Genomic DNA, 25,819 nt, shown 5'->3' on the forward strand with positions numbered 1-25,819 from the left:
CATTTTGGGGATATTTTAAAGCATTCAAGTTCTGTACTCTTCTAAATTAAACAGAATTTGGCACCTAGAATACTGAATTTTTGTCTACTGTTCACAAGAACTTTATCATCTGTGTTAACACAATTAATTCCAGTTTATTACTTTCTCTTAGATGAGTTCTACAGGGATGCAATTGTGAAATTGTTCCAGGTTAATTTTATTTAGGAGGCCTGGCTACTCATCTGTGTACATGGTTGAGATGCTTTCCAGCACTTCCTGCTTTCCTCCACTATCTGTAACCCCCAAAGAGAAAAACAGAAAACCACTTTTCTAGAGAGAGGGAAAGCTGTAACCCCAAACGAAGGCTTTACAATAGTGCCACTAGTGGGTTCAGCTTCAAGAGGCATTCTAAACAATAATTTATCTTTTTCATCATCTAACTACACTAACACTAATGCTCCATAACATACACCTTCTATAAAAGCTGTTGAAGCCAAATCAGGCCATTACCTAGATACCAGCAGGCAACACAGTCTCTTCCATTGGCTTAGGACTGTGCCATCAGTGTCACTTGTAGGGGTTTGTCAGGATTATGAGACTGTTACTGCACAGAACCAGCAAACAGAGACTTGACTCCCTTGACCAGGTAGGTGATGGCTGTAAATCACATGCACCGCATGGACTTTACTGTACCAGAAGTTACATATGTGCAATGAGGCCAGGGGGCTTCCTTTGAGAACGAGGGCTGTCATTAAGCCTTAGACTCAGACTAGGGAATACGTGGAAGATTCTGGCTGTTAGAACAAGATGACAAAAATCAGATTTTCTCCTCCCAGCTAAAAGCCCACTGCTGCGTGTTTAGCAATATCATCTCCTTCAACATCTGCCTTATTTCAATTTCCATCAAAGTCAAAGCAAAGGATGATGGAGCAGGTATTTCCAGGAATCAGCCCAGAGCGGCTGTGGTAGAGAAGGGATGTGACACAGTCGCATCAGTGACAGCAGATGTTATCATGAATCCTCTCCACAGCTCCAGAGCAGGACCAAGTGGCCCCAAGCATGGGGTACCCCTCGTAGCTTGTGAAGACAAGCATCCTCCTCTCCCAGCTCTGCCACTGTAGCAAAGCCTTACCAGCAATGACTCCTGAGGGTGTCTATTTTATGGCCTCACTGTTGAGTACCAGGGTGGGGCACCTGGGCTCCTGACAGTCTTCTTACCAGCAAACCTAAGCTCTTGAGAAGGGCTCTGCCCAGTAAGAAATCTGTCAGTACTCATCTGCCCACAAGCACCTCTGAACATCCCTGTGAAAGGAAGTCAAAACACATTAAAAAAACTGAATGTGTGGTTTATTATATTTAAGATGCTATTTGTCTATAGTGTTTAAATATGTCTGTCACACAGTTAACAGTAAATGAGTGTAATCTTACATGTTCAGTATTTTGATATACAGTACAGGACTACAAGTGTTGTAAAGGAGCATGGAAAATTAATATTTCCTTGATGCACGCATCAAACCTTGCAGCACCACTTAAAAGCTCAGAGTAAGGACTCAAACTGCAGTATTACAAGCACTACTAAATCAACCAAGAGACATACCTATATTAAACATTAGAGAAACAAAACAAATGACACAAAGGTTTAATATTTAAGATTTGATACAGGATTAAAATACTAATATTTTTAATGTCCTGGTTTCAAATTAATAAATATAAAAACAATATAAAAATATACACCAGTTGATAAAAGGATGCACTGAGTAAGGTTAGAAAGCTAAATTTCACTTTCAAACGTATGCAGGTATGTCTTTAGGGAGAGGATTTCTGTGTAGCTGCGACTGGTCTTTCGGAAGAAGTCCAAGCTAGTGAGCTGTTCGATGTCACGCACACGTGCAGTGTGCATCTTAAGAAGATCTTCAACCCACTTAGATTCATCCTCCAAGCTCTGGAAAAAAAAAAAAATCAACAAAACAAACCCAGGTTTATAACATGTTTTGTCAAAAATCAGCTCCAAAAGCAAATGCAACTTTCCTAAACATTTGTTACATTTGAAAAATCTCTGCCTTATTCAAGAATGACTAAGGTAAATGAGTTGCAAGAAAATAGATTTGAAACTTAACAGGCAAGATGAATCCTACAATTTTATATCAGTACTCATTTTACGGTTTGGTTGAGACAATGGAAAAGCTGGCCCCAAGTTGAAAGGTGTTTCAGAAGAACAACCGTATGCTTTTAGAAGATCCACTGATCACTACACGTTTTTTTATCTCACAGAAACATCTCACATATTCATCACTTTTGTATTACCAAAGCCCAAGCTCCAGGCTGTTTAGCTTTGAACCCTACCCCTACACATTATTCTCAATTGACCATCACATCATCTAACACAGCATTATTTTAATCTTTCCACTTTAGTTTTAGGAGACCATTGCAATTCATTACACGTTTGGGACAATGGCTTATTGTTGGCACCTAAAAACCTCTGGTTTTGGAACATATATACTATTCACTGACAGAAAAAAGACTTTCACCAAGAACTTGCCATTTAAAAAAAAAAATCAGGAAGATGTTGATGCCAGCGTGATCAGGGTTAGGTTGTGTGGGTGTAATTTCTCTTAGGGGACAGCTCCTGCTGCCTGCCTTGTGCCAGCACCAGCACATGTTGGAGTGATCCACAAACAAAGGTAACTCACAAGCATATCAGAAGATCAGGTCTGCAAAACACTGCAGTGACTGGCTGTTTGAGTGTGTTAACCAGTTCAAAACATGTCCCACAAGCATTGCAGCCAGCCCTGGGGACTGCACAGCGGGGAGCAGACGTGGGAAAAGGACAAAGCAAACAGGACTTTTCCCCTTTTGGCCTCTCTGGCTGATACGTCTACCCTGCTGCTGGGGAAGCAAGTTAGGAATGGAGGGTTGTGTCTCTGGGCTTTTGGACTCGATGTGTGTGTCTATTTCTGGGCTTACTCCTGGTAATGAACTCTCTTCTAATTGTCTCAGCAAGATCCTCCTGTAAAGTGATCCTCTCATGGATCAAGGCTAAGCTTCAGCAATGCCCGAGCCTATCCAACACAGTAAATATGCCACACCCCAATAAGTGGGTCACCCAACAAAAGCCAGGAGGGTGAGCTTGACTGTTTGCACAGAGAGGACACAAAGTACCAGACAGATCACAGGTGGCTTCTCTTAAGCAAACATCTATGACCTAGTCAGCACTTGTCAGGTTTGAAGCTTCTCAGCTCCAAACCATCTTTCCTCTTCATGTCACTAGCAACCTGAGGCCCAAAACCACATCTGGAACAAGAAAAGAAAGATGCAAATTAAGAGGGAAGGGAAGGGAGCGCACCCTACTCACTCTGCTTTGCCTGCAGTGCCATGCTCCAGGAAAGCCCCCTGCTCAGCCTTGGGCCTGACAGTCAGGTTGCTGGTCTGCATACTGGCCTCAACAAGGCTGTTATTGCAAACAGTTACTCTGACATTTTTGTTTGCTCCAAGCTTTCCTTCTGAGCAGAAAATCTGCATTTTGCAGAGCTCAGAGAGAAGTTCAAAGTGAGCTACAAAGCTCACTTTTTTGAATACAGTCAGTTTGCAAAAGATCTACAACATGAATAAATCACAGGACTGTGAGGTTGGTTTAAACCAAGTCCAAATAGACAGCTTTTGCATGACTCCAGAAAATCAATCAACTGATCTAGGTTTTAGTTTTCCATTCCACAACTGGTCCATGAAGGCTCAGGTCAAGTGGCAAGGATTTTAAACACAGTGATCAGCTAACACAGTATTACATTATTACATTACTAGATAACAATGAATGAAGTGTATACATTTTAAATTATAGTTTTTCCCACCTATGTTGGTTAGTCAATAGTACAGTGAGTCTTAGAAGGAAAAAGTAACAACTGAAAATATGAGGGTAAATTGAAATAGGCAATCAATTAGGAGGATAACCTAAAATCCAGTGGAAAACGTACCAGATATTCTGGACAAGAATCTCTTTGAATATCAAATTATTAGCTGGAAAGCTGAACATGATGCATGTAGACAGGTGGGTGAGGAACTTGCTTATCAAAAAAAAATTCAAAGGTTTTGCTGAAAGGGAAAACAGTGGCCTGGAGGAAGTTTCTAGCAGGGTTCCTTCAGCTTTGGTCTTAGGATTCTGTGTAATATTTTCACACATGCTTGAGCCAAGGTCATTAGTGCACTAGTAAAAAATCACAACAATTGGGAACACCTGTCAGTGCAGAGGAATAACGGCATTGCACAGTGGAGGATGCAGATGCAGGAATCCCTGGTATAATATGAAGTTAGGTTATCTGACATACAGAAGAGAAAGACCTGGATGTACTGGTTGTACATGAATGTGAGCCACCATTATAAAACAGCTATGGAAAAAGCAAATTCTAGGTAGTATCAGAGGAAAAAAAAATATTTTCACTTTGAGATCTGAGCTACAGTATTTTATCTCATTCATGATCCAGGAAAAAAAAAAAAAGAAAAACTAAAAAAAGATCAGACTGGAAGAGATGCATAGGAAGACTACTACCATACTCATCCTTTCTTACAAGAGCAAAAAAGATCCTGGGTCTTCCACGGATAGAAAGAAGTATATGCCTTGAGATTCACCATAAATCATCACTAGGGTAAATCCCAAAGAAGCCCAGTGAAGAACTATTTAAGACATAGAAAAATGTTGACACAAGAATAAATGGGTATAACCTCACCATGAATAAACACAGTTTAGAAATGGAACAAATTCAAATGAGAAGTGTAGTGGTGTTCTCCAATGGCTCTGTGAAGAAAGTGTGTGCAGCTAGAGCAGAATAGGAGGGAAAGCTAATATTTCTCCAGATCTTAAAAGAAAACCATGGAGAGGTTAAGGTAAAATTGTTATATTATTCCATGCATTTCATCCATGAAATATGGTGAGGTTTTACACAATCACTTCTTTGAACAAATAAGATGGAACACCATGTGCAAAAGTAAGACTGATGCTGTATTTCAATGGCAAAAATTTGTCTAACTGTACTTTCATTCAAGAGCAACATTTAAATATTTTTGGAGTGGTGCTTTGCTATATAGAATTCATAGACCAATATCTGCTAATGACCTCATAGTAGCACTGAAGTTCCTCTCAGAACTGTAAATACATGCACCATAAGTAGTGTGACCTATAGAGAAAAGAAGCCTGTTTTGAGATGTAAGAAATCAAAGACTAAAAGAGGCCATTACTGTAAAGAGCTCATAAAAAAGATTTCAACAGTTTAAGAGAAATATGACTTGCAACAGAGGGAGGAAAAAATAAATTACTTTGTCATAAAATGACATATGGGTAGAGTTATAAGGGCAGAGGCACTAATAACTGCCAGACTAGTAACCTTCAGATCACCAACTGGATCTTGTCTCAGAAGAAAGCAGTCCAGAGAAAAACCACGATGAAGTATATGTAGGACTTTATGAGACTTCTGGTGGAAGACTTCTCTGCCCAGAGCAGTTGAGAGCCTAAACAGGGGAAAGCCAGACCTGCTCAAGAGAGAGGGATACTTCTCCAAAAACATGGTTTTAAAAAGAGGGACCTGAAAGCAGGCGATGTTTGATGAATGAGAAAGAAACAGTGTTCCAGGTGAATTGTGTACAGAACTGGAATGACTATTTCTGCCTGTAGCTGGAACAGGAGTCTTAACTTTCTTGCCAATACAAAATTCATAACATTAATGTGTTCATTCAGGAAACGGTCTCCTGGCAGCCTATAGTGAAGTGTCTGTGTGCAGGAATTCACCCAGCTGTGTAATGGGAGAACAAGTTCGGCGGAAGGACAAGTCTAAATACAGCTGCCTGGGGGGACTGCTGTCCTCGCACAGTGCTGGAGCCCACGGGGACTCAACCACACTCCTGCCACACCATCAGCTGCCAAGTGTGTGTGCTACTTTCTGCAGTGCTGACCAGACCAAGGCCTTCATCAGCATTCTGACAGTGTAAGACCTTGCATCCTAAAGGAAGATAGGAAAGAAACCAGGAGGGTGTCTGGCTGTCTCTGTAATAGGAACCCAAATTTCTCCCTTGAATCAAGGGATTCTGGAAACAGTAAGAGCTGGCACTGTACCCTTTGCAGGTTTTAGCCTATACGTTTAATACTGTGTGGGCTGGATGTAATCATGCTGTCTGATGCACCCAGACTGCCACAGCAGACAGACTGTATTGTACCTGCATATGGAAACTGACCTCAATAAAAACATCAGGCTGGCTGCCAGGACAATATGTCTACACATACAACCTCCCCCCAGTCTGCTCTCAAGTTACACTGACAGTGCCTGTCAAAATGTAGAATCCTACAGATTGTTTACTGCCAACCTACTGTATGTCAGTTCTTCCAGACAATTTTAGGTGCAGTAATAGTTCCATATTTCCACTGATATCACAGAGGAGTGCTTTTGTCTAATGAGCTAAACATGACACTCAGCAGAGTCACTATTTTGTGCTGCCATTCAACACATCATTGAGCATTAGCTTCTAATAATAATGGGTTTTCACGTGTCCCAGGAATATGTTTACCACAGAGCTAGAGTAGTGCAGCAGGACTTACATTGCAGCTCTCATCATTGTCAGGCCGGTGGGGAATGATGTATGAGAGAACAGAGAGTGGTCCATCACACTTGTCAGCTGGCTGAGTGAAATCTAAGCAGCTGGTTATGATGGCATAGTAATGAGTTGGAACAGGGATTGTGCTGCCTTCCACGAACCTACGGGAATAAAGCAAACATCTATTCACAAAGGATGAACTTGTCTGGAGGGAGGTTACACACATACATTGTTGAGATATGCTTGATTCCTGAACACTATCTGAAAATGAGCATCCAATTAGCTCATACTGTGCTATAGAAAAAAACAATGCAGCACTGAAAGGCTTCTTCAGTTCAGGGACATGGAGACAAAGCATTACCGAATTAACAAAAGACCTGAGTATGTAATTCAATAGTGCTGCTCTTAAGTTCTGGAGAATTTTAGAGAATTTTAGAAAACAAACAATTTGGAACATAATTCAGCTTCCTCTCAAGGATGAACACTTAATTTCAAAGTCAAGGTGAAGAGTTAACTGTTGAATGGTCATTTCCTTATTTTTACCACTGTCCTACCTACTTGGGCATTTAGTTTTAACGAGCAATAATTTTAGAAAGAGCTAGAAAATCAAATTTCCTCCCAAAAATCAAATTATGTGCAGGTAATGAATTGTTTAAGATAAAGTCACCATTAAGAGAAGCAACAGCAAATCAATTTAAAGACAAACTCTTACTGTTTTATTTTGTCAGGTGTGTCATGTAAACCATCATAGTCATAGTCAAAGATTGGTCCGCTTATAACATTGACTCCATTTCGTTCAGTGGCATATCTCTTCACCAAAACCCTTTGGAAATAGTTCCATACCTCTGTGGGTAAAAAACCCAAACAAAATCAATCAAACAAACAAGTAAAAAGAACCCTCAACACACTCAAATTTGGATAAGTCGAAACATCTCAAGACTATAAACAGTTTTTCTTTCCTGAAGATAAAAATCCAGTGGACATCATTCACACAACTGTAGGGGAAATCAAAGACCAAACATTACAGAGTTACTGCAACTTCATTCTGTTTTGTCAATAAAGCCTATTCAGACTTTTGTTCTCTGCTGATTTTTTTTCGCTCAACCAGTGATAAAAAAAAGAAAGGCACGGTACCACTTCCAGGCTGGCATTGCCACAGGCCTTGCAATAGAGATCCTGCTGTTCCTTCACCAAGCTGTAGAAACAGCTATTCACACGCTTTTGATGTCCCTGAACATTGCCTTTGTCTTTCTTATCTAATTCTGGGGAACAGTGCTGTGGTGCTTTTTTGTTTTGGTTTGTTTTTTTTAATTTTAAAAATAATACAGCACCGTGATTAAATGCAACCCCCAAACATTTTAAAAAAAGGGGAAGCACAAAGGTCATAGTCATCCAGTTAAATTCTCATTGAATGCAAAATGTCTAAGGTGCTATCAAGAATGCAAAAAGCACAGCATCTCCTTATAGCAACCTTTGGGAAGAGCATGAAACACTTTCTCCCACCATGCCCTCCTCAACCTTGACAAGTTAGGATGGGAAACACACTGGAATCTCCAGTTACATCATTCTTTTTGTTCTTTTTTCCCTTTTTATTTTAACTAACAGAAGTGTATGTAAACAAAACTTCCTCGGACTTGCAAAAGTTTAACTCTTGTCTTGCCAGCACAGACGGTCAAGTCCATGGTTCCCTGGTGCTGATGGCAATGCCAGCCTCAGAAAGCTCACCAGCACACCTTGGCCTAAGCCTGCCCAGTGCCACATGCAATCCCTGCTGAGGCTGATGCACAGGGCCACCCCCAGCAATGGTCTAACAAGAACCTCAGCTGCAGTAACCACTTGGCAGTACCACTCCTCCAGCTGCTCATTCCTCCAATGCATATGCCTTAACAATGAAAACAGTTCAAAAAGAAAAGACCTGCCCTCCCTCCCACTGCCTCAAATTTTGTAGCTAAATCAGTTCCCTGCTCCAGTTCCAAGTGCAACCACACAGAGAGCAACGCCAGGGCAATGGGGGGGCAGCCCAGGGGCATCATTCTTGTAGCTCCAGCAAAGCAGGAGCTGCTCAAGCCAGTCTCACTATGGAAAAGATAGACACAGAATTATTGCTCATGGGAGTGGGATGGGACAGTGAATTAAAAAAAACAAAGAAGAGGAGGGGTCCTCTGCAGCCAGCACTGCCACCAAAGCCAGCACAGCATAAAACTGCCACCTCGTATTTTCCCTCCTGTGGAAAAAGGTCCATATAATGAGCTTATACTTGGCCCTCAGCATTGCAACCTGCACACATGTAGTGGTTTTTAATTCCTCAGGAATCACATTAATGCCAGCATATTTTCTCAAGGAATCCTTCACCCACTTGTGATGAAGAGGAAGGCTAGAGCTGCTAGAGGTGGGTTGTTCTCCTGTGATTAGAATTTCAGCTGAATTTCTCAGATTACCATTAGCATAAAGAACATTTTTATGAAGTGATTTAAGTGTGGGAAATCCCCAACAATTTTGAACTCTCTAATCAGTTGTGCCTTTGCTCAAACTTCCAGCAAACATCACCACTTGTTCCTACTCAGAGGTTTCTGTTAAAAACACTCTTTCCTGGCTAAAAAGAAGAAGACTCCCATAGGCTTTGATGTTTATCCAAACCTCTCTGGCCTAAAATCTGAATTGGAAATCTCACAAGAACAGGCTCTTGAGATTCTTCCAAGGCTTCTCAACCCCTGCCAAGCCAAAAATGCCACCAGAATAGCCTGATGGCTTTCCTACCTCTTGGCAAAACTAGAGAGAAAACGGATGTGCAGACAAAAGAAATGTTAATACTATATCCCTGAAGCACTGAAAGTTTCAGCCAGGTTTAAATCATTCCTCATTTTCCATAAATTTGTTTTCTTTTCTTTTTTTTTCTTTATAGGTAATCAATATGTTCTGTCTCCCTTTAAGGGCATGGAGAGAAAAATGAAATGTAATCACTTGTTCCTGACCTACAACAACATGCTAAGGGCTCCCAGGCTTGTGCACACTCTCAGGCTCCAGTTGAGAAGTAAAAACATTGCCTAAGTATGTTCTCCACTAGCTTGGGCTGCAGACAAGAGAATCTCAGTGGTCTTACAGAAAGTGAATTACTGTGTCATAAAGCAAAGTTGCTGACCTGTCTATGCTCTTACCTTAGCCCAGTACCAAGGAAAATAAATCTTTCTTAAGACTTCAGCCTTTCTTGCAGTATTTTGCCTGCCCATACCTAAAACTATACAGGTGCCCACATATATTATCTGCTGGCTACAGGTAACTGAACTTTATGTTCTAAACTTCTCCCGTAATCCAACACACAGTAAAAAACCCACATTCGTTCCGTAATCCAACAAACAGTAAAAAAATGCTTGTTGGGAAAGAGAAATATAGTCATGGAAAGGGCACTTACTTTTGAAGGCAGGATACATTGGAATGATATTTGTTATTAGAAAAGCATCATATTTTGCTTCTGCAGAGGAACTTAATTCTGAAAACGGTGAAACAGCAAAATATTAATAAGATGAAATATAAGAATTTCAAAGAATATAAAAATGTTTTGAAAATGGCTTCAGAGATTAACTACCAGGAATACTGTAATCTAAACAGCAAATCTGAAGCGCACACTAAATACACAAAATTTGTCTTTAATGTGTCAGCTGAACATGGAAAGGAAGGATTCTATCTTTGCTTCAACTGTCAACCAGTTCACAATACTTTTATATAGCTTTATACTGCTGTCTCAAAAGTCAAAGATCTGCTTTGCAAGCTTTTAAAAAGAGGCCAACAATTTCAGGGCAAGTGAGGAGTGTGAGATTATCTTCTAGTTCTGAGCAAGTCTCTCACCAGTAATTCAATTTCAGAAATCCACCATGAAATATTTCAGCCACTGAGTGAGAAAGGCAGAGCAATGAAGTTCACAGCTGTGAGACAGTTGTGTCCCTTGAATATTTACTAGTCCCAGAAGATCCCTGCTCCAAGACAACTGCTCCAGGAGAATCCAGGACACTCATTTACACAGGGTCTCTATTAGCACTATTTCTAGAGGATGGCAGAAATTTTTAGAGTATGCAGCAGTCTAATTTTTGATTTATAAATTAAAAACATGTTTACCTTACTACTGTTTGAATTCAAAACTAGTCTGTTTATATCTGGGGGGTGTGCCTGGAATATGTTCACATTCCCTAACAAGAAAGGAAAATTACAAAATCTTTAGGTATTAAAAGCTATCAAAACTTACGAGGAGGGAAAAGGAAGCCATAGGAGAGCTGTTTGTCGCCCCTGTAGGCTGCACAGTTCTGGCTGTTTCCTGGAGAAATGCGCAGGTCAGGCCTCACACAGCTGGACAGGTGCTCTGGGACACCTGATACCTCTGCCTGCATTGAGGAACACAGACAGAAACAACAAAAAGAGTAATTTCAGCTTTCATAGATAAAAGAAAACTATTTCATACATTCGACAGCCTATATGGAAGGCCTTGTGTGCAGTAAAACAAACCACCTAACAGTACAACCAAATCATGCTCCTGCATTTGCTGCAGAGCCCCTTCTTCAGGTAGCAGAAGTCACCATGGGAAATAATTCAAATGAAGTCACTCATAATAAAACAAACTCCCACTGAAAAAAACTTTAGAATTAAAATAGGAACAGAAATATACAACCCTTCTGCCTTAAAATTCCTCCCTCATGAAGGAAAAAAGAATTTGGGCATTGTTTGCAATGGTACTTGACATAATTTCTGGCGGGAAAATCTTCCTGGGGAAAGGGAATTTTATGACTTCAAGAACACAGGTACCAAAGAAATTTCCCCAGGATTTTTAAGCACTTTTTCAAGAGGAATGAGAGCACTAACCTGTTTGGAAATAGTGTAGGATGTCCAGAGAGGCATCAGGAATGTTTCACTGTAGCCACTTTCAAAGTCGTGGTGATGCAAGATATTGTATTTTGTGCGGTAGAGTACTGCAGGGCGCCCATATAAAAGATGCTTATCTGCAGATCAGAAGAAATTACATTTACATTTATTACTGAAAAACTTAAAGATGAAAAAAAAAAACGGGGTTCAGCTTTGTATCACATGCTGACTTTTCAGTCATCATTAATGGGATATACTGACCCTGAATAACTGCTAAGAAAATCTTGCAACAGATAGAGCAGCAGCTCTTCAACAGTTCTAGTTGGGATCCTCATTCCAGGCTCACAACCCCCTTTGGGATTAAAATTCCATTCTAACCTTGAAAGCTTGATGGGGTCATAGCATGGAGAGAGGCATCCAAACACAGGAGACTCCTCAAGGATCCCTGTGTCCATATCTCAGTCACACATGAGGTGATAAGCACTTTTTTTGCAGCTTTACATCAGTCCCTATTCTAGCAGTCCTGCCATTCCTCTCTGGACTTTCTCTCTTTCCTATGTTTTTTGTAAAGTCCTTCTCAAAAGGGATGCAGAAGTCATCACTCACTAAAAGAATAGGTTTTTTCCCCTTGGCTGATACAGATTTTGTTCTGAAGACTGGTGTGCTATTTTTTGTTAGTAATATCAAAAAAAAAACAAAGAAAGAAAAAAAGCCTTTTTCCTAACTTTGGCTACAAAGACGTCTCCAGCTCTGTAAAACTTGCTTTTCTTCTGTCTCAGTGATAAGTTACAGTTAAATGTCCTTAGATAACTCTGACAAGCTTGCTTATAAACAGATAAAAACACTGAATGAGATAGAAGAAAAATAAATTTCCTGGCTAATCTTGCACTGCCCTGTACAGTTCATTGATTTTGATAACCTTTTGGCAAAAACACTTGGCTTTCTTTTAGAAATTAAAACCTAGAAACAAGGAAAGCAACCTAACACAGTTTACAGAAAGGCATTTAACCTGAAAGAAAAGGGCATGTTTTATTAGTGTTTGAGTCCAAACAGAGGATGTTTTCACAGGGTACAAGAAAAAAAGTAGGAAAGCCTAGTCTAAGGATAGAGATGATAAACTTGCTTTATTCAAAAGAAGCTGAAGTCATCTTTTTCTTCTGCATGTGAATAACAACACAGTGCACTGTGTGGGAGACGGGAATTAACAAATAAATGCAGGAAGGTCTGTGAACAGGTGCTACAGCCTATAAAGAAGTAAAACAAAATATCTTATACCTAGCACAATTCCTTGTTGTTAAATAAGGGGCTCATCATTCCACACTTAGCAGCAAACTGACAAACCAACAAGTGTAATTGGTTTAAATGCTTACATCTTAAAATACACTAAAAATACTATTTTTATATTACTACAGTGAGGAAGCATCGAAACCATAATCCAAAACAGAGATGTTGAGATACCCCAGACTACAATGACAAGAGTGTTTTTTCCTGATGCCAGAAATTGCCACAGCAAGGAGGAGCCCTTCATTAATTGGAAAAATCAGTTTAACAAGATGAAAGCTGCAGAAAGGTAATTTAACTCACATAAGATGAATAACTTCACCTTTAGAAACTAAAGGATAGGCCGCATTGACTGTTCACAACAGAAAAACTGAAAAAATACCTTCATAAGGGAATCAAAGCAAATCTCCTTAATCATCTGAGCAATGCAATTTGAGGTACCTCAAAAATTCACGTCTAAACTCAAAGCTTCAGAGTTTGCTAATTTGGACAATTGTTATGGAAAGGAAAATGCTGTGAATTGTTATGCTGAACTGGATCACAGCTGTGAGAAGCTCTGCCTTGATTTGCCTTTCTGTCAGCAGTTCTCATCCTTTTCTCTCTGGTCCTGTTGTTGCCCTTTAATCTGGACCACAGTCCTGGTGCATCTGAGGGTGCAGCCACATGGAAATCAGTGCTGGACTACAGCAGGGAGGGTGCAGGAATGAGGAGCAGGGAGAGCAGGGGATGCTTTCTCCTGGGAGTAACACTGACTTGAACACTGAAGAGGGATGGAATTGAGCTGAGTATCTCTAAACGCTTGTTTCACTGGGTAAACTGCACCCTAAGAAACAAGCACTAGAGACCTAGCCAGATATTGTCAAAGCAGCTGTAGCATCCTTTCTAGGTGAAACCTAAGCCTGAAGAACACTGATAAAACAGCATGCAGATGTGGTATATGGTTTTTTCCCCATTTATAGCTTGTGGTTGAATGGAGTACTGCCTCATGCACCCTCTCCTTTCCTCCTGTCTCTGCTTCCACATCTGAGCTTAAAACTTCTAAAAGTAGTGGAATGGAAGAACTAAAATTTTTATCACTGTGAATGATACTTTAGTCCTGGTAACAACAAAAGATAGTGTGAACTTCCTCATGTGAGCAGTACTTCATCTTGCCCACGTATCTCATGAATGTCTGTGTGCTGTTTTGACAGTTACTTGAAAAGACAGTTTACTACACATTAACTAAACCAAACCAGGAGTTGCTCTGTTATTAATGACATAAAGTGATTTGCAAAAAAAAACCCCAGAAGTAGATTTTATTGACTGAGGCACCAGGCTCTTACCTTCTGTTCCCTTGACGTGAAAGCGCTTGTTGAGTTCATCCAATTTGTTCTTCTCAAGAACAGAAAAAAAGAACAAGATTAGGATCACTGGAGCCTTCTGACATCTTGTTTTACTAGGCATCTAGCAAAACAAAGCTAGACACTGATGATTTTCTTGTCTCCTCTTTTACAAAAAGCCATAATTGTTCCAAAAGGGCAGAAACACTTCACAGGAAGGATATGGGGAATTCTTACAGATCAAACCCTCTCAAAACAAATAAAATGGCTACAAATTTATTAGAAATTAATGCTAATAGTGGAAGTTTCCACAGATCCTAAACACTTACCTTGTCATCACATGTACACCCTATATCAAAATCTGATGCAGAAGGTAGGGCTACAGGATACAGTGGTTTAGCAACTTCATCTGGCACAGTTGGTTTATAAACATTAGCTCTCAGAAGGTGATTTAAACTTCCATGAGTGCCATTATTGGGAGCAGGCTTTAATCCAAGCAGATCTATGAAATCACCAAAGAAATATGAATGATGGTTAGATTTCAAATATGTATTCGCAACAACTCTACCGAGCCGAGACATTTATTAGTAATACTGTTTACACCCACAGCACGTTAATGAAAACTTTTACTGCAATAAAAATACTGATCTTTTGTCCAAATCTTAAAATTTCAGATGCCACAAGAATAGTATTGTTGCCTTTATGACAAGAAGGTTAATTTGCATCAAGACACTGGAAAACAGTTTTATTGTAACTACTCCTTCAGCTTACAGTGCAAACCCTGCAGTCAATATGCTGACCTTACACCAAACATCTGCAACATAGTGATTTATAAATAAGGGATAACTACCTCTTAGGTAGTTTGGGGGGAAAAATTACACCTTTGAAACACCTTGAAAGTTTTATTGTGAATTACACTTTGAAAGTTTAATTGTGCTGAAAAATCAGTATTAAAGATCCTAATGAATATCTGCATACATCATCAGATTCTTCTTCATGGCTTCAGTACAAATTCAGGAAACAGAATCGTACAGAAGATGTCATAGAAAACTAAGTGATGAACCTGAGCTACTGCATGACACATGCAGGTGCAGAAGCAGTCTCTGAACAGAAACCTCCTTCCTAGACTGCTGAGATGTGGACACCACACATTTTAGTGGTGTCCATTTGATCTCTGTCAAGCTGCACACATCAAAATCCTCTGGCCAGCTGCTAAAGTAGAGCAAACTGAGGCCCCTGAGAAGTGCCTTCAGCCCACCTGGTAAGTACTTGGGAAAGGGGAACTAGGAAAAGAACACTAGGAAGGACTCAGGGCATGAGTTCACAGGTGCCTAAATGAAGCCCTGCTGGCCAAAACAGCTTGCTGTTTTTGCAAGTTCTCAGGCAGGCAGCTTACCACACATGACGTTGTAAAGTTCGATGTTTTCAAAAGGAGGTACTTTAGTCTTGTACTTGAAGGTGGGGCCATAACCTATAAAGACAGTCTTAAAAAAAAAAAAAAAAAGAGAGAAGAAGAGCATTAAAATGTAGGGGTTTTTCACTGAGTATTTTCATTGCAGAGAACTTCAATTTCTTCTGCCTTCAAAGACCCTCCCACAAAGGTTGCTGGGTTGCTCATACCTGCATGCTGTTTATCTTGTTGTCATAGCCATGGTCTCCATGGAAGAAACATTTTCCTGTTGGTTTCTTGTAAACGTCCACAGCTTTCCTAAATTGAAAAAGCATTAGAAAATTTCCTCAAAAGGTGGCTGACCTGACAATACACTTTGGAGGCAGGAAGCATAATGCTACAGGGCAGTGCATTGTTTAGTTGTCTTGAATAGCAGTAGTGGGGACTGCAGGCTTATCCAGCATGTCCAGGGTTTGTCCCTCTACTCCCACTCTAAGAGGGTGTAAAACTAAGAGACAGCTCTTATCATTGATAAAAACCTTAGTGTCTATTATTTTCTCTGACTTTCTCATGTCACAAAACCTCCTGCAGACTGGAGGTGTCGGACCATACTATTCCAGTCCTCAAAAGTCCAACAGAGGCTTCTCTAAAGCACATTTGTGATGTTACAGTGCTGCAAATGTCATATAATGCTATAAAATGCTTTCTCCTATTTGCCTTCAATAAACAAAAATGGGGAGCAGAAACAAAGCTGAAAGGACAAGAGAAAGATTTTCATGAAGACAAATAGCTGAGATAGTAAGTGCTGTACTATAGGAATGCTAATTATCAGCTTATTACTAAGGTGGGTTTTTTAAAAAAATAAGTGGAAAAATTAGTATTGTGCCATAGGAATTATACTTACCAGCTTGTTTCAGAGTACTTTTTTATAGTTTTATAGGGACATGTGCAGGCAATACATGCAGTGGACCAGCTAATCCTACAAATTAATTTCTTTATCTGCAATAAAATAATGCTCAACCAAAGTTTGATTTTGGCCTTGCAAATTACTAGAGTTACAGCAATCAGATCTGTGACTACCATTTTCCTGACTGTGAACACATAATGAATTACAGTTACATTAACAAATGAATTATTGGTGGATGAGATTTCTGAAAAGTAATAAATAAACCAAAGAAAGTCTAATGCAATTAATAGGAAACTGCTGAATGTAAATGACCCTGGCCAATCCCATCAGTTCCAGCAAAATTCTTAAACCTGAAACTTTTATAGGCCTAAAATTCAGAGTGTGATTCCTTGAAATGTACATGAACCCCTGCCACAGCAACTGCACAGGGCAGCCAGCCAGTCAGTGGAGCTACACTAGAAAGTAACTGAGGTTTCTCATTCACTATTTCAGCAGAGTGATCCTTGCATAATTCGTGGAAAGATAAGCACAGATGTCAAAAGGCACTTACAACACACTACATGTTTGCCTGGCACCTATATGGGCAAAAAACCCTACCATAATTTAAAGCTCGTAACAGACTAGCATGAGCCAAAAGCTGTGTCATCCTCCATGAACCACTGAGTCAGCTTCATGCATAAAGACTCAACCATTTTCATACTGTAATACACAACATGTGTCAAAAGAATATTAAAACAGAAAGCTGTGCACAGTTCACAGACAAAGGCTACTCCTCTCCTCTTCACTCTAGATATGCGCCAACTTGGTTTTCCTCACTCAATTTTTAGCTTAAAAATTATAAATTATTACAATATTAAAAATTAAAATGAATATTTAAAATTCATGTTAAAAGTGTTAAAAATTGCCCATATTTTATAAGTGAAAATTCATACAGGGAAGAGCAACCCAAATCAGGGTTTTCTCTGAGCTAAAGCATCCTGGCTTTCGTGGATTTGAAACACAATACATTGCCAGCACAGCACTTTGATGGCCAACCTGTCATAGCCTTCCACATGTTCTCAGGCATTCATCTATTCTGTCAATATCTCAATTTTCTTTCCATTCACCTATTGCATCCACTCAGACTCTTGTTCCTTAACATCCCCTCACCACATAAGCCTGCCTCTTCCTCCCACATTCCCCGCTCCCCAGTTGAACTCTTCAGTCAAAAAACCACAAAGTTGCTAAAGGAAATCAGTATGGGTTTTTACCCTCTATCCAGTGACTGATTTTCTGAAACTTTAAATTATTTTGTGTTCTGAACCACATCTTCCTGCCTCAAATTTATTGAACCTCACCAGGAGTTAGAAACTCCTCTTCCGCGGAGGGTACAGGTACAGGAGCAGGATGCCAAGAGACAGGGCAATCCCTTTTCCTCAGAGAAAAAGACTGAAAATCAGGAAGGAAGCAAAAGCAAGGGTTTACCTTGCCACATGCCATTTGCGATCCACCAGTAAATGAACATCCTCAATTCTTCGGTTGTAAGCGTAGTGCAAGCGTTTGGGCAAGTGCTGTTTCAAGTAAGGCTTGAAGTGCTGGTCTGGTTTTCTACACTGAAATATAAATGGTTACAAATGACACACCATCAGTAGCTTAAGGCATACATAAAACCTTCAGCTACAGAAATCAAGTTGTTAAGGTCATCACTGGTGGTGTCTTGAAAACAAAGTGTACATCTAGAGTATGTAGGCCAGTCATTTCTGTGCAGGATTTACTTACATCCAAGGACCTGGGAGTCATTCAAAGATATATTTGAAAATCTTCATTCCTGTGACACTCTTATTGGAAGCATCATCCAAAACATCACAGATGAAGCTCACAGATGAAGAATTTTATTCTAACTGGATCAAAGCTTAAGTTTCAGAGGAAATCTGAATGCTCAAAAATATACCTTATCTGCATGAGATATATTTAAAGCCATCTGGTTACAAAATTTGGGTTTGTTTTATTTTTATTTTTATTTTAAACACTTTAATTAAAAGCTAGTGAAGTTGAAGACTATCAAATGCACTTTTTCAGCATCTTCAAAGTGCTAGTAAAATATTTACTCTAAAAGGTTACTTTCCATTTCTGAAGCAATAAGTAAACAGACCCAATTCAGGGAGTAAAGATGCTCCAGGAGATTCTGTGTCTGTGCTGCCCAAAAAGGCTAAAGAAGCTATTATAGCAGCAAACAGTGGAATGTATGACAAACATTAATGTGTACTCATGAAGGGAACCATTTAACATTCTTATTCATGATAATCATTTGTTTTCCTGCCTAAAGAATGAACAGAGAAAGCTGAATAATGCCACAAATCAAGATGTGAACAGGGCAATACAGACAGATACCTCCCAGTCCTAAGTACTTACTGTAAGATTGGCAACAATCACTTTAGGGTCATCTGTTAAGCAAAGGAAAAAAATATAAAAGATTAAAAACTCATAGAAGAAAACACAAGATTTACATAAGCATACTTCCTAATAGTTCACTGATCTTTACTAAAACTATTCTGTATATATCATCGAATTGTTTAGGTTGGAAAAGACCTTTAAGATCAAGTCCAACCATTAACTCTGCACTGCCAAGTCCACCACTAACCTGTGTTCTTAAGTGCAACATCTACATGTCTTTTAAATACCTCCAGGGATGGTGACTCCACCACATCTCTGGGCAGCCAGTTCCAATGCTTGACAACCCTTTCTGTAAAGAAAGTTTTCCTAATATACAATCTAAACCTTCCCTGGTGCAACTTGAGGCTATTTCCTCTTGTCCTGTCACTTGTTACCTGGGAGAAGAGACCGATCTCCCCTGGCTACAACCTCCTTTCAGATAGTTATAGAGAGTGATATGATTTCTCCTGATCTCCTCTTGTCCAGGCTGAACACCCCCAGCTCCCTCAGCTACTCCTCTTAAGGCTTTTGCTCCAGACCCTTCATGAGCTTCGTTGCCCTTCTCTGGACGTGCTCCAACTCCTCAATGTCTTTCTTGTAGTGAGGAGTCCAAACCTGAACACAGGATTTGAGGTGCAGCCTCACCGGTGCCGAGTACAGGGGCACAATCACTGCCCAGGTCCTGTTGGTCACACTGTTTCTGATACAGGCCAGAATGCCATTGGACTGCTTGGCCACCTGGGCACTTGGTTCACGTTCAGCTGCTGTTGACCAACACCCACAGGTCCTTTCCCACTGGACCACTTTCCAGCTACTGTTCCCCAAGCCTATAGCACTGCCTCAGGTTGTTGTGACCAGACTGCAGGACCTGGCACTTGTCCTTGTTGAACCTCACACCGTTGGTCTCAGCCCATTGACCCAGCCTGTCCCGATCTCTCTGTAGGGCCCTCCTATCCTCTGGCAGATCAACACTCCCACCCAGACTGATGTTGTCTGCAAACTGATTGAGAGTTCCCTTGATCCCCCTCATCCAGATCATCAATAAAGGTATTAAACAGAACTGGCCCAAATACTGAGCCCTGGGGAACACTCTGGGCCCAGCCATCTAGCCAGTTTTTAACCCACTGAAGGTGCATCTGTCCAAGCCATGGGCTTCCAGTTTCTCAAGAGAATGATGTGGGAGGCAGTATCAAAGGTTTACTAAAGTCCAGTTAGAAAACATCCACAGCCTTTCCCTCATCCACTAAGCAGGTCACCTTGTCATAGCAGGAGATCTGGTTGGTCAAGCAGGACCTGCCTTTCCTAAACACATGCTGGGTGGGTCTGATCCCTGGCTGCCCTGCACATGCCATGTGATGGCTCAGTGATATGTAGTTGCTTAGTAGTGTTCTCACTGCTTTAAGACTGGACCTTAGCTTAATACTTATTTTATTTTCTGAAAACACATACTTTCAAGACTTCTGTTATTCTTTAAAATAAAAAATTATCCTCAAACACAATTACTTTCCTTGAAAAATTTTCAAAGCACATTTGAATGCAGCAATGCACTCTGTTAGAAGCAGTAAGATAAATATGTTGCATTTTTTGGTCACTTTTAACATTTGACCAATTTCATAGGTTACTGCTAAGTAAGTGAAAAGTCAAAGTAAAATATTCTGGATAAGTCTTTGGACTAATTAAAGGGACATGAAAGACACAGAAAGCCCAAAACTGGCAACAGTACATACTGTTTTCTTCTGGGGAGTGGGAGAAAGTATTTTTCGGTCCTTAGAGAAAAAAAAAAAAAAAGACTAAAAGAAAATCTTAGGAAGTGCAAAACTCTTGTTTAACTACTAATGTTGTAATTGCTTAAGGCATGATCTTACCAAGCTTGGAATGGGTTCTACTGAACCTCAAAACACAAGCTACAGGTTTTTTCATTGCAAAGGTGTGTTTGCAGTACTGAGACAGTATTATGGATCAGGAAAATGTAGGAGGAATAAAAAAGTCGGCAGTTTGCCATTTAAGGGGATAAACCCCAGTTCTAAAGCTAAGAAACATGCTTCTTTGTTCTATGTTCAAACAGCTGATTTATAAGCAATTGCGAATATTCAGACTAGGAAGCTGTGGACAGAGGCCAAAAGAGGAAAATGCTATTGCGGGAAAACCAGTGGTGTGACTCAGAGGTCAGTGAGACAAGCTGATCTTTCTGAAAGATATTGTCATTCACCCTCCAAGGATAACTTATTTTTCTCAGCAGTTTAGGAATTCAAGATTGAAAGATTTTTATAAGACTTATCAGAACTGTAATTTGTTTTCAGTAGACTATGAAGTGTAGGAATTCAGTCTTTATGGTAAGTTTGAACAACATGTGCACTATTTTCAACAGGTCTTTCCACATTCATCATGTATTCCTCGAGCATAAATACTCAGGTAAATAAGTTTACAGTAAAATAAATGCATACAGAAATCACTATCTAAGAAAGTTTTACCACATTCTTATGATTTCTGCTACTATTCTAAAGGTATTTAATCTTCAAAGATCAACTTTTCTGTGAAATTTGTCCTCAACCAAAGCATATCTGAAGTGTTTTGAAGGGACAGGTGGCTGTCCCAACTATCTGATCTTCCCCTCTATCAAAAGTTGCCACTCTTGTAGCTATGCTGCAAAAGACAGGTACTTATGGTTAGTTTATGAGTTTGCACGGTAGCTTAAACTGCTGGCAAAGCCAGTTTTGCCCTGGTACATTGAGCCACAGAGCCATGGTGCTGGCACAAGCCCTGTCCTAGTACTGTTGCCCTGGAGGTGGCATTCCTCAGGAGCAGCAGAGGGAAGCTGGGTCTGTAATGAGTTAGCTTAACCAGAGGATTCCTGCCTGAGCCTTGAGTGAACTAATCAAAGATCAATTAATCTCAAAGACTAAGTCAGGGTGAATTTCTAAAAGCATGTTTCTAGAACACAAGTTTTACTGTCAACATTGGCCCTGAATGCATACTCTAAATCTTCCTTATATCCCTCAACATCTCCAGTCTGTTGCTGTTCAGCAACCCACACTGCTTCTCATCTATGCCAAAAGTTTGATAAAACTACTGAATTCAAAATTAACAATTCACTTTTTTTTCTATTAGCTCAAAATGTATGAGATGCTTTTTTTTATATCCAATCTGTGCAGTGCTCAGATCTTCTAAGTCCATTTTCTGTTGACAGAGGGGAAAAGTGCATGAATAAACTCACAGGGACACATAAGCTGGCACGTGAAGCTGGCTTGGAGTTCCCACTCCTCCTTGATATAAAAGAGTGGGGTTTAACCCAGAACATTTCAGCCATCCACTTGGTAGCTGTACCACTGTGGTGTCTGTGAACTACAGACTGGGAAGGGAGGAAGCAGCTGGTGAGCAGTGGGATTCCCTCTAAAATTCCTGCCAACACACTACAAATTTACACCCTTTGGATAATATCAATCCAAGGAAGGAATGAAGTCTAGTTTTCAGGATATAAGAGAAATTATTAAATTAACTTACACTTTACGTTATTGCTAGGCCTAGGGCGAATTCGCCCTAAAGATCCAGGCAGCAAAATGATGTCATCCACATTAGTCAGATAGTTGCTTAAAAATTCAGTTCTTTCACAAGTAGTGTCTTCCATTCCTGCAGAAGGAAAATGCAAAATTTATCCAGCCTGAAAAAAACCATATTTTCCAGAACAGCAAAAAAAAAAAAAAAAAAGACCCCAAACACCCTATATATTATTTTGGATGACTAATCTTGTTCTTTACAGCCATCTAATTCCAACATAATACACTGGTAGGAGTCAAACTGGGAGTGATCTTAGCACTTGCTTAAAAAAGAGAAATACCAGTCTCAGAGTCGTAGAAACAGAACCACATATACCATGTGTGCACTAACACAACTCCAAATTAAGCTCATGGAAAAATCAAAGTCTGTTTCTAGTTTAGTGTACTAGTTTGGGGATTATTTCTTTTTAAACAAACGATTTTAAGAGAAATACACAAAAGGTATTGTCTGTTGGTGGTCTGTTCTAAGGCAGCTGCAGATAAACAATTTTTTCCTGCCGCCATTTGTGGCGGGGAGGAATGTATTGCCAGACACAGAAGGTTCTCAGCACAAAACTGCCACCTCTGGAAATCCTTCCCACCCCTTACCCTTCTCTCCCCACAGCCAGAAAGGAGGCATATGCCATTTTATTGCTGATATTAGTGGTTCTTGTGAGATTCTCATGAACAGAACAGGACCTTTGGTGGCATCGCTAAAAAAGTTGTATAAAATCAGGTTTCTCTCAAATATGGTTGTGTTTTTCTATAATAAAATTCTTTTTCTTTTTGCCTTTGTTTATACTTACTACTTCTTATATTGTAAAGTTTCTTCTGATGTCTGAAAGAATGAGACCTACCAAATAATATCTCCTCTTTTAGGTGGCTCTCCATCTGACCATGAAATATCTTTTTACTTCCTTTCTCCATTATTTTGATAACTTTTCCATCCAAGTTGAACACGGTCTCCTAAAGATATTCCAGTCTTTCTCCTGGTTGGATAATTTGACCCCCTAATTGCCATGGAAATTCCTTAATCTAAAGTCCTACTTCTCTCCTCATGTACAGGAGAACAGGGCTTTTAAATATTTTCCTTCCATAAAAACTGACAGAAAGATTACTCTAGGCACATTATAGCCTTCCAAAACATGCAAGAAGAGCTGTGCTTGGAAGTGATATCAGAAATGCCAAGATTTAAAAAGCTTTAAGTGAAGATGTAAATACCCAGATCACTGTTATAAAAGTCCTCCAATGACAATTAACAGGTGAGCTGAGTGGCCAGTCCACACCAACTGCCTCATTTGGGTGTGTTAAACTACCAGAAAAAAACCCAGCACAAAAATATTTTAAACAAAACTTTCATTTCACTTATTATATCTACAGTTACATTGCTTAAGCATTTATTAACTGATAAATATTATAGTTTAAAACTTACCATGATCTCCAACAAATATGACATTCACACATCGATGTAGTTTCAGCTGTTTCAGACCATCCATTAGTTGTCCTACTGTCTTGTCAATCTCTCTCAGAGGATTCACCATCATCTGTATAAATATGCAGAAAGAAAAAAAGAGTTAATTCTGTCATTGCCATGTTCCTACTACTACAATGGTGGTCCTTTGGTAAAACTCTGGTAGGAGTAACCATCCAGGTCAAGAGGGAAAGCCTTGGCTGAGCTGTTACACCCACAACTATCATACCATTTCCTTTTGTATATCTGCAGCACGATTTCATCATGAGAAAGCCCTGTTGAGGTGATGACACAAGACAGCAAAAGATCTTTATGGCTGATCCTGGGCGTCCAGTGAACATGTGTACAGTTGGTAAAACCACGTATAGAGAGTAGGAAAGCACACATGACTTTGGGGTTCAGTTCGCTTCTTATAAATAAAGAACAGTATTTTTAAAAGGCTATTTTATGTGAATGGTTTAGTCAAAGCACAAACATGAAATGAAACTTTGGACTTGGGATTCACATGCCAAGTCACTTAATGAAATTCACTTCAAAGGACATCTGATACTTAGACGACAACATGCACGTCACTTGAGCAGCACATGGGGCTCAGAGGGAACGTTCTTCAGCTTCAAAGCCAAGAGTTTCCAACAGCTCAAATGACAGTTCTGGCCAAATCAGCAGCAGGCCCCAGAGGACACAGATACAATACTGTGATTTCTTCATTTAAGTTTCTTTTTCATTAAGAAAAAACCCAGAAAACAGCAGGATACGGGACTGTGTTTTCAGCTTTAAGAAAATCAAATATTTTTTACCAGATGGCACAGAGGAGGGAAAAGTCAGATTTTTAGGCAGAAGACTCAGATTTTGTTTTGATTTTGAGAAGAAAACATTTGTTGTCACAATATGGCAACTTCTTCCTCATTTGTCTGTTTGATTTGGCTGATCCAAGTATCCACAATAAAAAGTCCTCCCAGTGACAAAAAGAATTATAACAAATTGTGGATGAGAAAAAACATAGATTTTGGCAGAATTTTCCAAAATAAACACCATGTTAGTGTGACCCAGAAAGATATGGTTCAGAAATTCTCCCTCTGCCTGAGTCATTAAGAGATACATTTTAGACGAGTCTGATAGGTTATAAGATGAGATAGGAAATATCAACTCCAATGTGGCACTATAAATACACAGAGAAGTGACTTATGAGAGAAGGAGTCACAGTGGGGAACAGAAGGAACAGTTTCTGCAACATATGGAAGCAGTTCAGTCAAAGGGTGACATTTTGAAATATTTTAATTGAGGAAGGCCTAAGTAGTCACTTTAGTAAAAACTTTGGAACATTCAAGTTCAGAAAAAAAGAAAATTGTCTATTTCAACATTCTTCCACTCTCAAATAAAAAAACTTCTTCAACAAATGGGAATTCCATTTTTATGAAACTATTTATACAATGTCAATCATGTAAGAAAATAAAACGTTTACTCAGAATTCAAAGCTTATTCAAGAAAGCTGGAAATCCATAGAATCATCAAATATACTGAGCTGGAAGGCACCTATCAGGATCACTGAGTCCACCTCCTGGCCCTGCACAGGACACCCCAAGAATCCCACTATGTGCCCAAAAGCATTGTCCAAATGCTCCCTGAACTCTGTCAGGCTTGGTGCAGTGACCACTTCCCTGGGGAGTCTCTTCCTGTGCTCAACCACTCTCTGGGTGAAGACCCTTTCCCTAACATCCAACCTAAACCTCCCCTGACTCAGCCCCATGCCATTTCCTCGAGTCCTGTCACAAGAGTGAAGAGATCGGTACCAGATGGATTTTCCATTAATGTTTACTTTTGTCAGCAGGCTTGAGGCTTCTTTTAGAAATAATAATGATAAAAAAACCAGAGCAACAATAATTACAGAGATTTCAAGTGAAGGTAATTTTTTTTAGCTACTCTCTTCAACAACTTGATCTCCTCTTACAGCTCACATTCTTTTGCAGATGTAGCTTTCAAAAAGTTACTGGCAAACAAATAGAACTCTTGGATCCTTCTTCAGTTGATATGTTAATATCAAGGCTTTGGAAGACTGTACAGAAATATTTTAGCTTTCAAGATGTATGGATCTCTAAGATGATGCTA

The 25,819-nt window shown here is 39.7% G+C and overlaps 1 protein-coding gene across 7 annotated transcripts in view; it reads right to left on the minus strand.

Moving 5' to 3' along the window:
• Nucleotides 1-1,308: 1,308 nt before the first annotated feature.
• The window catches only part of ENPP2 (ectonucleotide pyrophosphatase/phosphodiesterase 2), a 72,340-nt gene continuing 47,829 nt past the window's right edge, over nt 1,309-25,819 (minus strand). For 5 of the 7 annotated variants that reach the window (XM_051778481.1, XM_051778480.1, XM_051778474.1 and 2 more), the window contains 14 exons: nt 23,675-23,786; nt 22,211-22,336; nt 18,689-18,720; nt 17,762-17,889; nt 15,621-15,708; nt 15,397-15,484; nt 14,330-14,502; nt 14,004-14,055; nt 11,401-11,537; nt 10,790-10,925; nt 9,962-10,039; nt 7,265-7,397; nt 6,557-6,713; nt 1,309-1,921 (listed from right to left, as the gene is read on the minus strand). In XM_051778481.1, the coding sequence (XP_051634441.1) occupies nt 1,751-1,921; nt 6,557-6,713; nt 7,265-7,397; nt 9,962-10,039; nt 10,790-10,925; nt 11,401-11,537; nt 14,004-14,055; nt 14,330-14,502; nt 15,397-15,484; nt 15,621-15,708; nt 17,762-17,889; nt 18,689-18,720; nt 22,211-22,336; nt 23,675-23,786 (1,611 nt within the window). In that variant the 3' untranslated portion in view covers nt 1,309-1,750. The remainder of the gene's footprint in view (nt 1,922-6,556; nt 6,714-7,264; nt 7,398-9,961; nt 10,040-10,789; nt 10,926-11,400; nt 11,538-14,003; nt 14,056-14,329; nt 14,503-15,396; nt 15,485-15,620; nt 15,709-17,761; nt 17,890-18,688; nt 18,721-22,210; nt 22,337-23,674; nt 23,787-25,819) is intronic. The other 2 variants (XM_051778475.1, XM_051778477.1) reach the window with 1 other exon arrangement.

Source organism: Manacus candei, unplaced genomic scaffold (genome assembly GCF_025592945.1).
Source record: "Manacus candei isolate 608988 ecotype Guabito, Panama unplaced genomic scaffold, ASM2559294v1 h1tg000013l, whole genome shotgun sequence".
NCBI classification, from domain to species: Eukaryota; Metazoa; Chordata; class Aves; order Passeriformes; family Pipridae; genus Manacus; species Manacus candei.